The 15497-nt window shown below is 39.1% G+C and overlaps 1 protein-coding gene across 6 annotated transcripts in view; it reads right to left on the bottom strand.

Annotated features, from left to right (window-relative positions):
• The window catches only part of ERG (ETS transcription factor ERG), a 234874-nt gene that overhangs the window by 81454 nt on the left and 137923 nt on the right, over positions 1–15497 (bottom strand). Inside the window, exon 1 of one of the 6 annotated variants that reach the window (XM_074996057.1) lies at positions 7729–7852. The exons of 4 other annotated variants lie outside the window; for them this stretch is intronic. In XM_074996057.1, the coding sequence (XP_074852158.1) occupies positions 7729–7746 (18 nt within the window). In that variant the 5' untranslated portion in view covers positions 7747–7852. Of the gene's footprint in view, positions 1–7728; positions 7853–15497 lie in introns of those variants that run through there. One more of the 6 variants, XM_074996050.1, reaches the window with a different exon arrangement.

Genomic DNA, 15497 nt, shown 5'->3' with positions numbered 1-15497 from the left:
GTGTCACAGCAGCGCTCAACCTTGTGGGCAAAGGCTGACTTACTGATCTCAGTTGTACTGATGGTAAATTGGAGTGATTCTTTGGAAGCCAGGGAGTTACTGGCCAAATATTATCAGAATCTGGTCCAAAGACAGGAAGCAGGTTCTAAATCTCAAATTCCTATTGACTTCAATATGGCTGGTATATTATTCCAGGTTTCTAGAAGATTTGTATTTTCAATTCATGTATCTGAAATTACCTACCTAAATATTACTATGGCCATTTAAGTTTTATGACTTTGTTTCTCTTTCTTTTGCTCCAAATGTTTCCCTTTTCCATAGCTGAAGTCCAACCTCGCATGTCAGGCACTGACTTTTTTGTCTATCCAATAAGGCAAAATTTCCATTTCAGTTAATCCAAATGAATATACCTTGCATGGTATATAACAAGCGACATGCAATACTCAGTAATGTGTCTGTAACATGCCCTAATCTACATACTGGACAGACCTGAGTTAACTCTGGTTAGAGGTGTTAACTGGGTGGCAGAAGCATGTAAACAGGGAAGGTATGGAGTAGCCCTTCCAAGTCTTCTCAGTCTCTCATTCAGTCTACTTGTCCTGCCACCAACCCATCCATCCCCATACATGGATCCCCTGCTCTACAGAGAGCATTCCATGGGGCTGCTCTCCTTCACATTTCTGCAAGAGTAGCAAAGAGCCTTTGATTAATATGGAACCCATGAGAACAGATGTCTGTGTCAGAAATCAGGGCATAGACTCATGGAGCTCAAGGGAGGGAAGAACTCTTCTAGTCCATCTTGCAGCTCATGAAATATGGTTGCCTACAGTATAGTGTGCTTTCACATCTTTGTCCACATGTTTTTTAAAGATTCAAGATCTGTAGCCTACGAGGCTAAAATAATAAAACTCAGTCTTGGTATTACTACTATCACAACACACAAGGTATTTCTTTTTTTATCTCAAAGAATCCCTAAGTACTTTAGCATTAAGACATAACATAAAGGGTCACCAATGCAATAAAATTGAATTTGTAGTTGAATGAAATAATGGCTGATCCCTGGTCTTCATGTAAGCAATTGTGGTTTACTGTGGTTTTAGTTGAAACAGTGATAGCTGGAGAATTCCTATTCTATTGAACACATAGTGGTTAGTTCCTTTTAATGAATAAGATATTAGTAGATAGGAAGTTCCTATTGAAAGCATTTCCTATATTGGTACTCCCTGATTTGGCGAATTATCAGGGTAGGAAATGAGCACAGGAAGTATCTGTCTACAGACCTTTTATCATCAAGGTAATTGCTGTAGCAGCATTTTAATGTTTATCAAGGTAGTAAACATATAGCCTAAAAAAAGATGGGTTTTTTTTGCTCTAAAGAACAAAGCTTTAAAAATCTTATGTGGTATCACTGTATTTAATCATATACTTCAAAATAGCACTCAGATGCTATCATCTGTTCCCCCTCACCAAAACAGCAGATGGTGATTACAGAGACAGATTTCCCTTTTCTAATGGAAGAGTGGTTCCCAGTGGGAATGTATTAATGATTAGGGAAGAAGGGTAGAACCAGGACTCTTTGGGTCTCATCACTGCTCTGGGGCTGATTCATTTACTCTCTGGTAAAGTCCTTTATGGCCACGCTTTCAGGAGCTGTACACGCTGATACCATCTTACATAATCACCCTCCCTCCTTGGAATTTACATGCCTCAAATACACATAATTTGTTACCATACGTCACTTAATCATACTATTGTACATTTTTGCTCTTAAGAAACCTCACTTTTAGCTGATGTAAACTGGCAGAAATGCATTAAAACCCATGGAGTGACACCAATTTAAATCAGTCGAGGGTCACCCTTCCCATCAATGGAGTTATGCTCTGGATGAACTTGTCATATTATATTCACAGCTTTCTCTCCAGCCACTGATTTTCAAACTCTTTTAAAAACACAATTAATTTTTTTTGGGTCTGGCACAGTGCATTCTTCATACACTACTTAGTGCACATGGTTCTCGTAATCTTTAGATGCTTAACGATGTTGTTTTTATGTTAATAATTGTTCCAGCATTGTATTAGTGAGAGAAGTGAGATTTGTAGGCTGATTACTTCCAGAATACAGTGTCTTTCACTCTAGGTCACTAGTTCAAACTAAGCATAGGGGAGCAGATAGAAAATCATTCCCAATACCCATATCATGATCTAGGTGAAATAAATTATTGTTCTCATTTCAGTTCCCGATGGGATTCGTAGCCACATAACAAAATCCCTCTGTGAAGTGTCTACCCCTTGTGAGGTGTTAATTGCCTCTTACTATGGAGGTCAAAAACAAAGCTCACAAAATATCCCTTAGCCTCTATGTGCCTTTATTTCCACACACACCTTGAGGGGTTTTACTATGGGCTTGTACAAATCCCTTAATTAGTAAAAATAAAGTGGGGGTGAGACATGTATCTGGTCTGAAAATAGCTCAGTCACAATGCTGTAAAGTAGGTCCTGACCCCAAGCACACACATAACACACTTGCATGTATATGTAAGCTCCTTGGGGCATCTCATGGCTACCTCAGTGTTCTGTAGAGATGGGCAGAGTCAGAGATCAACAAATAATTTAGATATAAATAACCACAGCAAAATAGCAGAGTGTATGTCAATTCACTCAGTCCATTTGTACGCACCTTGTCATTACTGATAGTAGCAATGACTGCAGGTGCCATTCACCCCATTCTACCTCTATCCATCAAAAGCAGCAATTTTTTTAATTAGCTGATTCTGGGCCAGATTCAAAGCCTACTGTAGTCAACGAAAAAATTTCCACTGACTTCTCAAGGCTGTGGGTAAGACCCAATGTGCCCCACTATTTAATTTTACCTTGGTAAAAATGATCAATGACATAAGCCAGTTCTTTTTTCTAGCCATTTAACTGATTTTCTACAGAAACTAGCTAAATGGCACGGAGTAAACATTTTAAAGGAAGGGTTCTGATATATTCTTCTTGGCATGAGAATCGCCACTTCAACAATAAATATTTTTGTTTTGCCTTAACATTTCTTAAACACGCCTCTGCATTTTCCAGCAGCAGATCTCATATGTGTTCATGCTGCTTTGAAGGTCTAACAAAGACTCATGGAACTTTTTCGAAGACGTGTTGTTGAGCAATAACTTAGCTTTCTATTAAAACTGAACCAGACAAAAAAATCCATTAAGCATTTTTCCTCCCTTCTTCTTTACTTATGAAGTAATTTATATGGAAACTGAGTCTTTGGATCAAAATCAGGCTTGCTTTAGGCAGGCAAAAATCAAGTGGAGTTCTAACAGGCTGAACCCAGTCCCTTGTTATTTTTTTTCCAGGCCGGAGGTTGGCTGGGGGGGAGGTTGTATTTTACAAGATTTAATTTGTGTCTATTTGCCTTATGCCTCAATTGATGTCATTAATTTATGTTTGTGGCACTATAATGGTTTGTTCTGGATATAATTATGCAGTCCTCATTTGAACCAAACTGTAGTTTAAATCACTGACAGTTTTGTCTTAATTACCAAGTACCGGATCAGGCCAAAAGGCCTTATGGCCCCAATTCAGCAAAGCATTTAGCTATGTGCTAAACTTTATGCAGACGAATAATTCCATGGAAGTCAACGAGGAGATTCACTTGCTTGAGTGATTTGCTGGACTGAGGCCAAATAAGGAACAAGAGACAAGAACAGATGAACTTTAAATGTTTTGTTTTCATGCAGCTAACAGAAATACACAACAATGAACAAATTATGGTTGCTGGGATGTAATCACACCCATCTCTAAGCAGAATCTTTCTCAAAGCTTTCCACAAGATATTAGCAGGATTTGAAACTGCCCTTGGTTTTGGTTTTTTTCAAAAATATTAGTACTTTAACTTTCAAAGACAGAGGGAAGAGCAACAGTGTTATACAGAACAGCTTACAGTCTGAGACTAAGCTCTCTGGTGACAAGTTCTTGTATTGTATACAATGATTTAATCAGTACACCAAGGGTTTATGGAGACCTACAGAATGTGTAACACCAGCCCTGGCAAACTCAAGTATTCCACATTCCTTTATCAAATTTGTAGAGTATCTCACAAACCGGAGTTTCCAAGCCAACAACACAAAGAGACTGTATATATATTTAGAGAACTGTCCACATGTGTAATTGTTAAGCCATTATAAAACGTATATTATTAATTTCTCAGTAGCTTTTTCTTATTAAAAGTAACTGTAATTGCACTGGCAGGAAAAGATAACAAAATAACAGTGCCTGCTTTAGAACGTGGAATTAAAATTCTAGTTGAAAATAGACATTTTTGCATTTCCTTCCATCACTGAAAGGTGTTAGGTAAAAAAACCAAAATTCAAAATAAGCATTTTGTATCAGCCGCAAGGGTGAGACTGCAGTATTTTTTCATGTCATTCTGAGAAAGAAAAATAGATTCTCTTGCTTTCAATTCTTTTTAAGTTAAAAAGAAGCCTGCAATCAAGGGTACGGTATTTTTTTCTAGCCCTCCTTCTCTGTACATAGTGTTCTGTATACACTGTACACATCTTCAGGTTGCAGTTTGTGGTGGAAGAAAACTCTGCTTCCTAGTATTTCATATCCCAGTTGTCAGGAGGCCTTCTCTGCCTGGAGGATCATTTTATCCTTCAGATATCAAAAAAGCACTACGATAGTATAATAACAACAAAGCAGCATCATATGAATATGAATAATGAGAACATCGATGGGTAGATGAATAACAAATAAATACATTAGAAATATAATCCCCCATGCTTCAAAGGTTTAAACTAACTACTAAATTACGGGGGTGAGAAAGAAACTTCATCTGAAGGCAGGCTATTCTATACTGTTCCATTATAGGGTTTCCTGCACTTTCCTCTAAAGCCGCTGGTATCGACTACTGTTGGACACGTGAAACTGGACTCTGTGGACCAGAGCTTTGACCCAGTATGTTTATTCCTAAAGTATAAACGTCACTGGGACAATTTATTCAAAAGTCCAGGGAAAAGTTTACACTGCCTCCTTCAGCCCTAGAGAAGCTCTTCACCAAAGATGACTATCGACAGTAAGCAAGTTGCTCAAAGCTTGCTAGAGAAAAGCTCATGAATCTACTGAACTTTGCCAATTAGTTTGATAGATCATCCCTAGATAGTCTGTGTTTTGTACCATCAGGGCTGGGGAAGAATTATGATATAGTATGATATAGTAGAATTCATGAGTGCAGACACTTTTTAGGTTTTTACGGGATCACAGAGATGTTACATTTATGACATAGGGCCCTGATCCTGCAAACACTCACACGCATAGTTAGCCTTACATATACCAATATGTCTCAATAAAGTCGACTGGACTACTCCTGCGCAAAATGTTAAGTGTGTTAAGTGTTTAGAGGACTGGGGCCTTAGGCATTTTAAAGACTAGTGAAAATCCATCTCTCTGTGTACATAAATCAATAGCAATTTCTACTCAGTTATAAATAAAATCATAAATAGTCCATGCCAAATTCTCACCTTGATGAATGTGCAAGGTTCTCATAGAACTTTGGTCCACATCCTTCCTTGGTGTAAACCACTGCAGTCCTTCAGTAGAAGTACACTAATTTACACCAGCTGAGAAGCTGGCTCTTTATTTTGAAACGGTGGGAAATTATACAGGCTTTTTTTTTCCCCCTACATGTTAAGCCTATAGAAAGAAATATTTATTTCTCATCAACTCCGCCAAATACTTGCTCTATTTACTCTACCTAGAACAGGAATTGAATCTCTTGGGACAGCAAAATGATCTTCATGTTAAATATGCTTCCTTACTTTAGAATATAAAACATATATCTTTTTTCCCAATTAATTTACATTATGTGTCTCATGGACATGGCATCAAAATCAAGGCCTTTCCAGCAGAGTAAAGCTAAAATCTTACAGGCCTTTATCAGACAAAACTCCTGTAGGAACTGGCTCAAGAAGAAGTGGCAAAATCTAATTACTATTTCATTTAAGAGGCCTTTGTGCTAACTCTACTGAAACTTGAATTTAAAGAACTGTCATGTAAAATGCAACTAGTTGCTCATGTCGCTGTGGTGGAAGGCAGTGATATATTTTATAATAGTTGTTAACATTGACCTAGCTGTAAACAAACTAAAGAAAAATATAGAAATATAAATAACAACAATAAAAAGCCAACCCTTATACCACACCCAGGTATATTGTGCCATCAGTGGTTCAGCAGAATTTCTTACTCACATTAGGAGAAATGCCATGCTTGAAAGAAATGTCAATTCACCATTACTAAATTAATACACAGCACTTTCTCTTAGAAACAGACACGCTGACTCTACGAATCTCAAAATTTTCATATACAGCCTGATCCTGTAAAGTGCTGAATGCCTCCTGCCAGCTGCTGAGTGTCTGTAAATTGCACTGAAATCAAGAGGAGCCCAGCTGTTGCAGGGGGTACTCAGCATGTGACATGTATTGGTCCACCATGCAAAACAGATACAGATTTTGAATTCTAGAGGTAGGCTCTTGAAAACTTCCCTGATTACAAAAGGATAAAAACTAATTGGCTTATAAATATATACATTACATGGACATATATAGGTAAACAATTCAAGTAGTCCTCAGGCAAGACTTTCATATTACAATATTTTTTAAACAATAAGAGAATCAAACACCTAACATTCAAACAATAAAGCAAAAATTATTCAGGAATCAAAGGTCAGTTTCAATTATTTAGTGGCCTAGCACTGCTGCAGTTCTATATCACTTACTCTCTCTCCATCGTAACTGGAAAAGGATAAAAATACGTAATACCTCAAAGTGATTAAAAACTCAATCCTGTATCTGAAAAAAAAAAACCCAACACAGATGCAGAGTCCTTATTGCATGTGTAGTTTTGCACTTCACATAAAACTGGTTTCATTATCACCAAGCATTGAGCTACAGTTAGTTTTCTTTTGCAATTAATCATAGCTATTGCTATATCTGTAACTGCTATCTATTGCAACATAATACAGCAAAAACTAGATAGATTTATTCAGATATCTGAGCAAAGAAACCTGCAAAACTTAGCAAAGTCTTTTAAACAGCTGGCAAAATAATGCTTACTAATAAAAGTTAGTTATGAGCCAATGACAGATTTTATTGTCCAAAAAATAAAAACACACCAACTAAAATGCCACCACCATTAAAATAACATGTAAGAAAAATCCTGAATATTGGTATAGCGTTCCCACAAAAAGAAATCTGTAACATCTGCATGGCACAAAGCAAGAGATGATTTCTCTTCATTTCCATTTGCAAATGTTTCTGTCCCTGTCAATACGGCAAGCATTCAAAAGTATCCAAAGGTTTAGCATTCTGAGGAACCCTTTTTAGTTTCTTTCAGTGAACAACCTATCCCCTTAAGGCAATCCAGAGACACATCCAAGTTGTCCGAAATGGTACCTACAAGAAAATTTGAAGCTCTCCTAAAAGGGCTTTGCATATGCAATCCACAGCACTGAACAGTGAATTTAAAAAACCCAATTTTTTTCTGAGTTTGAAGTTTTTAAGCCTTGCGGATGGTTGGAGTAGGAAAAAGGAAATTTACTAGGCAGTACAAAGGAAATCTTGTTGTCCTCTATTGTGGCAGTGGGGGTGTTGCCCAATTCTAACTTATCTGTGTTGATAAAGGAAACCAAAGAACATATTATTGAAAAAGGTCCAGTAAAAATGTACCCCCTTCTTACCTTAATAGTGCTTGCCATAGTGTGGTTAAGATTATTGATCGCTAATAATTGTTAATAATAATTATTGCTTCGCTCTGACCAGAAAGAAGTTTTGATGAGGTTGTTTAGAGCGGATGAGATTGTGCTAACTCTGGGAAATGAAGTCAGCCAATGGCAGGAAGAGGTTTCTATTGGTCCTGGCTACTGCAGCTCGAAGAAACAGGATATTTGGGAGCGAAGAGATAAGAAGTCCGAAAAACAATGTTGTTTTTCTTGATGATATGCGGCTACCAGATTTTTTTAACCCCCTCCCCCCAAAAAAAAAATTTAATTGCCTATGACAGCTTAGGCAGGTGTGATCTGATGTGCAGTAAGTGTGACAGGCTGCTCTGAAGCAGGATGCAGATGTCGGATGAAACGGGCCAAATTTGTCAGGGTTTCAGATAGACTATCGCCTGGGGATTTATCAATTCAAGGCGAAAGTTAGACTTGGTGTAAGCGGGTGCAACTCCACTCTCATCAGGGTAGTTTAATCTATTCACACCAGGTCTGAATATGTGCATTAACCTCATGCCAAGTAACCTGAGGTATTGACATTTTGTATCTTGTCTGATCTATTGTATTTTTATTTTTAGCTACAAAGCTAATGAACTGGAACCTATAATTTATTCCCCCTCACAACTCAGTGCATACATGATGCTGCTTTGTTATTATTCTTTAATATTATCATAGTGCTTAGGAACCCCACATATGGCCCAGAACTCTTTTGTGCATGGTGCTGTACAAACAGGAGCAAAAGACAATCCTTGTCCTTGAAGTGTTGCTCCCGAGTATTGAATTGCTGGCAATGTTATTTATTTTTATGGGTTTGAAGAGGATGAAAATGATGTACAGTGTGAATAAAGTTTAAAAGCACATACACAACAACACAAATTCAGACTCCCTGTTCCTGTGTTTTTATTATCTCACAATATTCAATGTTTTTGTTTAAGCCCCAGCTCCTGGAGCCAAGAGGCGATGCAAAAATCCAAGCTTTCATAAAACAAATATTCTTTTCCCCACGCCCCCCAAAAAAATCCCAACAAAAATAAGCTTCTAGACTTTATGATTTAGGAGACAAGCTATAATAAGCGCCCTGCCTAGATTATTTTTAAACTCATGATTTCTTATGCCAATCTCATCCTCTTTTGGCGTACTGACTCCTGCTTTCTGAATGCTTGTTATGACAATACTGAACTATGGAAATGTTTTACTTTAAGTAAAAGTTGAAATTGTTTCGGGAACTATCGTGTTGTCAGCTTCTTCTTTTTTAATGGCATTGGAGGAGGCAGTGTCACTAGGAAACAGATTTCCCCTTTCACACATAAGCACATTGTGGGTATTATAGCCAACCCATGGAAGCAGCAGAACTAGTGTGCAAGGAGGACCAGGATTCTCAGAGGTATGAGCACCCACTATGTGCTATGGAACACAGCTCTGTGGGGTTGACTGCATGTGTTACAGGGGCAGGCTGGTCGCTGTGTGACCATTCTAACCCATATTCATTGCCCTTGTTAAAGGTGAGCAAAGGCTGAGGACAGGGGACAACTGCCTTACGGTCTCCTCTCCCAGATACCTCACATCTCTTTAGCGCAGAGTCCAGTTACTGAGGATGAGTGGTGGGAGCAGGATTTAGCCCATAAGGCATACTTGAAAGGTCTGCACAGATTTCCCAAATGTCTATTTTAAGTTTGGAACATAAATCTAATGAAACAAGAAACATTCCCACCATTAAGGATGCTAGCTAAGAGTGGCTCCAATCTTGCAATGGGTAATCAGCATGGCAGGATCAAGGCCTCACAGGATAACAAGAACTTAACATGGGATTTTTTCACCACCTGAGCATATAGTGCTCACATAATGGGGCACAGAGCTCTGCTTGGGCCCCTACATGCAAGCCCAATTAAATATTATTATGTTTATTATTATCATCATCATCAGTAATAATAATGACAAGGGTGACTTCAACAACTACAAAGGCATCTTGTTACAGAGCACCACAGACAAAGCATTTGCCCATGCCATGCTCAAACTCCTGCAAAAACTTGCAGATCGAGTCTATCCAGAAATACAGTGGGGCTTCCAGGGTGGCAGGTCAACAATGGACATGATTTTCTCATTTTGACAAATGCAGGAAAAATGCAAAGTACAAGGAAAGCCGTTATTCATAGCATCAGTGGACTTAACTAAGGCATTTGACACAGTTAGTATATCAGGACCACACAGAGTATTAACCAAGATTGGCTGCCTACCAACCTTACTGAAGCTCATAACATCCTTTCACAAAAACATGAAAGCAACAGTGCAATATGATGGATCTACATCAGAACTGTTTGCAATGAACAGTGGAGTCAAACAAGGGTGTGTTCTTGCCCCCACCCTCTTCAGCATATTCCTCTCAGTTCTACTAAACTGCGCATTTCAGAACTCACACACAGATGTATTTCTCCACGCAAGTTTAGATGGCTCTCTCTACAACCTGGCAAGATTCAAGACCAGAACTTAGGACAAGAAAGTCCTCATTAGGGAACTCCTCTTCTCAGATGATGCAGCTCTTGTCGCTCATAATTAAGACACGCTACAGTCACTGATGGATTCTCTATCCAGAGCCTGCAGGTTGTTTTCCCTTAACACAAGCATGAAAAAACCTGTTGTATTCACTCAAGGTATATCAGTGACCCAATGTCATTCTGAATAACAGCCCATTAGATGTGGGTCAACAATTTTGTTACCTTGGACCTACTGTCACCACAAACCTATCCATGGATGAAGAACTGAACATGAGAATCGGGAAGGCAGCTATTATTTTTGGCAGACTTACGAAATGAGCATGGAACAATCCTAAGCTGACAGTGAAAACAAAGATACTAATCTACCAGGCATGTGTATTGAGTATCCTGCTATATGGTTCTGAGACAGGGACCATCTACTCAAACCAGGCAAAAAAACTGAACAGCTTCTATCTTCACTGCCTCTGCAGAATTATGAATATCAACTGGCAAGATAAAGTTTCAAACACAGATGTCCTGTTGAGATCTGGCATATGCAGCCTCATAGCGATCCGCAACAGCAGAAGATTACATTGGCTTGGTCATGTGAAAAAAATGGGTGATGAATGTCTTCCCAAAGAAATCCTCTTTGGTGAACTGTCATGTGGGTTGAGAACTAGAGGAAGACCAAAGCTAAGTTTCAAGGATACACGCAAAAACGCCATAAAAAAATTCAACATTGATCCAAAATCCTGGGAATCTATGTTATCAGATCAAAATACCTGGCAATGATGGCCATGAAAGGGCACATCATCCTTGGATAGTATATGTGCAAGCCACACAAAAGAACTTCATCTTAGAAGGAAAACCTCTCAGACTCACAAATTCGGAACTAGATTGACATGTGGTTATTGCAGTCGACTGTGCAAATCCAATATTGGACAGATAAGCCACGAGAAAAGCTGCAGACTCAAACACTGCCCATAGATCCTCATCGCCACTGCTAACCACCATCTCTTGAGGCAAAAGGGGCCATACATATAATAATAATAATATAGTGGTTTCAGGAAAGTAAGTAGGAAGCTGCTTGGTAGGTGCACACTTAAGCACCAGACAATATAAAACCAAATAGCTAGTGCCTGAGAGCCATCCTCTTTCACTCCCCCTCTACTCTACTATGTCGGAAACAAAGGAACAGTAAAGCTTCATTGTGTAACTGATAACATGTGCTTCATCCCACTCCCTTTTGCAATTAGCATGCACTTTTTCACAACACAATACACATCCAGAGAAGTAAATATTACGGCCCAATCCACGGTGCAGGCCATGTTGTGGTAAGATGGTATGTGGTCAGGGGAGTAGGAGATAATGTTGTCAGGGTGGTCGTGTACCCCAACCAATCCATGGCTGCCTGAAGAGCTTCAGGACTGCTCTAATAAGAGTTAGAGGTTAAACAAGCCTTCATTACCCTCCCTCCCAGATTTGGGCTCTGAACCAGCATGGGAATACGTTGTGCCCACAGTTCTATTCATGATTCCTTCTTTCATTCTAAGGAGATTCATAAAGAGCCCCATATTCCTTTCAGCATTTCCTACCTGTCTTTGATTACACATTTGTCGACTTCTCCTCTGCTAGACGGTATATTTTGCTCCAAAGCTAGCTGCAAGAAAATGCCAGCTGTAGGAAGGTGAAGCCAAAAGGCTGCCAGAGGAGACAAAGAAAATGAGGGGTTAATTTAATGTTAGTGCGACATGTTTACTTCCAACTTCAGAGCAGTTCAGTGTTAGCATTGTGCTAAAACAATTTATCATCTTCCTATGGTAACATATATATATATATATATTCTGAGGCTACAGCTACACGAGAGGCTTTTCCCGGCAAACCTAGCTTTTTGTCAGGAAAAACTGTGAAGAGTCACCGTGCAAAATGTGCTTTATCAAAAGTTTGTTGACAAAACCCGGCACATCTGCCGGCAGCATTATACCTCTCCCTATTTGGGTAGAATGCGTCTCTCGACAGCGTTCTGTCAACAAAAGAGCCACGTAGATGCTCTGGGGTCCCTCTGTCAACGGGCAGGGCTTCCAGTTCACTGGGCCACCCTGCTTGCAGCACTTACGGTCAGCTGTTCTGTCAAGAGAGGAGTGGACACTCTGGGTGCTCTCTGTCGACAGAACTGACTGTTCTTTTGATCTGCCTTTATGTGTAGATTCAATCTGTCTAAAGAAGTTTTGCCAGGAAATCTCTTCCAACGGTGACTTCTGTCAACAGAGGCTTCCCATGTAGATGTAGTCCAATTGTGTTGGATGGTATTTTTCCACAATTGGTGTCAATTTTATTTAATTCTTGTGCCCATGCAGCGTTGATAAATTGTGCGAAGAGTTCCATTTTCAGTATGAACAGTAAGAAAAGAAAGCAATTTCAAGTCATTGTTCTTAGCGGGGGATGTTGACTTCCTCTCTTTTCATCTCCAAACAATGAGCAAGACGGCCAAAAGATTACAACCTTTTTGTTAAAATTTTCAAAGCACCGTACAAAATGTTTGTGCTCGGTGACTTCCACTACAGTTAACTTCATAACTTAGTTTATATTTGTGCTGAAAAATACTATGCAGTGTGAAATGTCAGTTCCAGCTCACCAACATGCAAAAAAACTGAAGAAATTTACACATCACCAATTAAAAGCAAGCATCAGCTTCAGTTGATCCCAGCATACAACAGATGAGAGATCAGAGTTTACCAAGTTAAACTATTATGCAACATTTGTTATAGAATCCGTAGCATGCTAAGTATTTTGCAGACTGAAATGTTCACCAAGGAATCTACAATCTGACTTGCAAGCTCATGCACAGAGCCAGACCTTGAGTCTATGCATAGTCCTTTGACTTCCTTAATGCTCCCCACCGGCCCAGGGATTTGCTTGAATAGATTTGATTGCAGGGGCAGTACTGGCATTGAACAAGTAGAAACATAATTAGCCCAACAAATCACAATCCATACGAAACAAAAACAACACAAAGATTTTTATTATTTTCTTTCTTTCCTTAATTTGTTAAGAGTTTATGGAAAGAAAATAAATAATGTTATATTTTATATTATTTATTACTTTCAATAATGATTCAGAGATTTAAAACGGCAGCTTTTGTCAATGAATAAAATAAAAACACAGGAAAATACTTGACAAGGAAGGTTGCTCGGACAAGCAAACATTCCCACTTTAGATTTCTCTTAATCTTCTCTCCCTGTTTTGTCTAGTGGATTTTTGTTTTGTTTTGTTTGTTGTTGTTATTGATGAAGTTTGCATTCACTTTCAAACTTCCAACTATAAACCCCAGCACAGCAAAGCACATGCTTAATTTTAAGCACACACTTAAGTCCCTTTTCCTCTATGCACCCTGCCAATAGGGGTGTGGGTGGGAGGAAAAGGGGGCAAGTGCCCCAAGACCCTGCAATGTAAAAGAGCCTCGGGCTCCTGGTCGCTGCCACTGTAATTTGGTGGCGGCAGTAGCAGCTAGATCCCCGAGCCCCTTAAATCAACACTGCCCCCCCACACCCCCCGTGGCATATACCCTTTAGCTCCAGTAGCACCGATGGGCTTCCTGGGGGAGGCCAGAGCCAGCCCACCTCAGAGCCCAGCAAAGTCTCTTTTCAAGCCTTCCTCAACAGGATCTAAACACATGCTTCAGGTTAAGGATGGACGTAAGTTCTTTCCTGAATTGGGATACGCATAAGCATTTGCTAAAAAGCATAGGGAATGAGCAGTGCTGCAGTCTTTTCTAAACTTAAACTTCTCGCTTATTAAAGGGGACTCAGAGACCTGACATGACGAGGGCTCTGGCCTTGCAAATTACGCCAGCCCCAGGTCAAGCCAGTGGGGCTTTACAGAGGCCCAGGCATCTGACAATGCGCAGTTACTTGCAAAACTGAGACTTAAAGGCGGGGGGGGGAAAAATTTCCCAAAGAGAAAAATGGTTTGTACCCTACATGTCTCATAATATGGACTGCACATATTTTGAAATATATCCAAATAGCTGAAGGAAGTGTACTGGGGAAAGGTTCCTAAACTGTCTGATTTTCATACAATAGGTAAGATTTTTTTTAGCTCTCCGATTCTATAAATAATGAATCAGAGAATGTTAGAATGTGGGAAATACATATTTTAACATGAGATGACACATATGTTTTGAATAAAGCTGTGATTTGTCTTGTTAAAGCTGCTGTCAGGGAGTTTCACCAAAAATGTTGTCCTGGTCCCAGCCTGACTAGGAGCCCTGAGATGAGCTCTTATTGCCCCATTCCGGGAGGCAGTATTACTACAGCACATTTTCCCCTTGCTCCTACTGTTCTGCTGCTTAGCAGGGAGTGGAAGTAATGCCCCTAACAGACTGTGCCATTTTTAAACTGCGGGGCTTAACCTCGGGATATAGTTTTACATGTCAAATTTGTATTTCCACTTGTAAATGTTTCTAAACTCCACTGTCAAGCTACAGTCCATCTGCAGACCTATTAGATCCCGCTGGTATGGAACACCTTGTCTCAAGTCCTGTACGACCAGGCTGTGGCCCTGTGTTAGACTATAAATTCAGGCATTTCCCTGATTCCTAATTATATTGATTAAAATAAAAGATCTTCCTTAACAGGTATCCTTTGCGTGGAGGATGAGATGCTAGATACAATTTTGAAGCTGAATTGTACTATTTAGGGCCTGACATCAAGCTTTTCGCACAGGTAAAATTTCCATTGACTTCCTGGGGTGTTTTACTGATGTAAATATTAGCTTCTATTAGATCTAGTTGGAAAAACTTCTGTGAAACACTTTTCCATCGGAAAATGCAATCATGTTAAAATAAAAATCCTCATGAAATCACGTCAGTAACACTGAAGATTGGTTATAAGGAAAAACTGAGGGAAGAAAATTATGTCAATGTCAAAATGCTGTTTTGACATTTTCAGAATGAAATTTTTCAAAAACAAACAAAAACATTTTGTGTAGAATTTTGTTTTAAATGTGAGGTATGTATACAAAGTCAAACTTGATATGACACATTTAGATGGGCAACACAAAATGTTTTAATTGATTCAAAATTAAATTTTTTTCAGAAATTTCTTTCATGGGGAACTTTGAAATGTTGGGTTTCATTCCAAATCTAAATTAAAACATTAGCTTCTTGAAGTTTAATCAATTAATATCTTTTTAAAATGATAGGCATCTGCTCTGTGAATGATGCTTATCTACGAATTTAGACAGAGAGCTGAGATATAGTTC

This window comes from Carettochelys insculpta, chromosome 1 (genome assembly GCF_033958435.1).
Source record: "Carettochelys insculpta isolate YL-2023 chromosome 1, ASM3395843v1, whole genome shotgun sequence".
Classification (NCBI taxonomy): domain Eukaryota; kingdom Metazoa; phylum Chordata; order Testudines; family Carettochelyidae; genus Carettochelys; species Carettochelys insculpta.
This window is presented reverse-complemented; position numbering and strand designations above follow the sequence as displayed.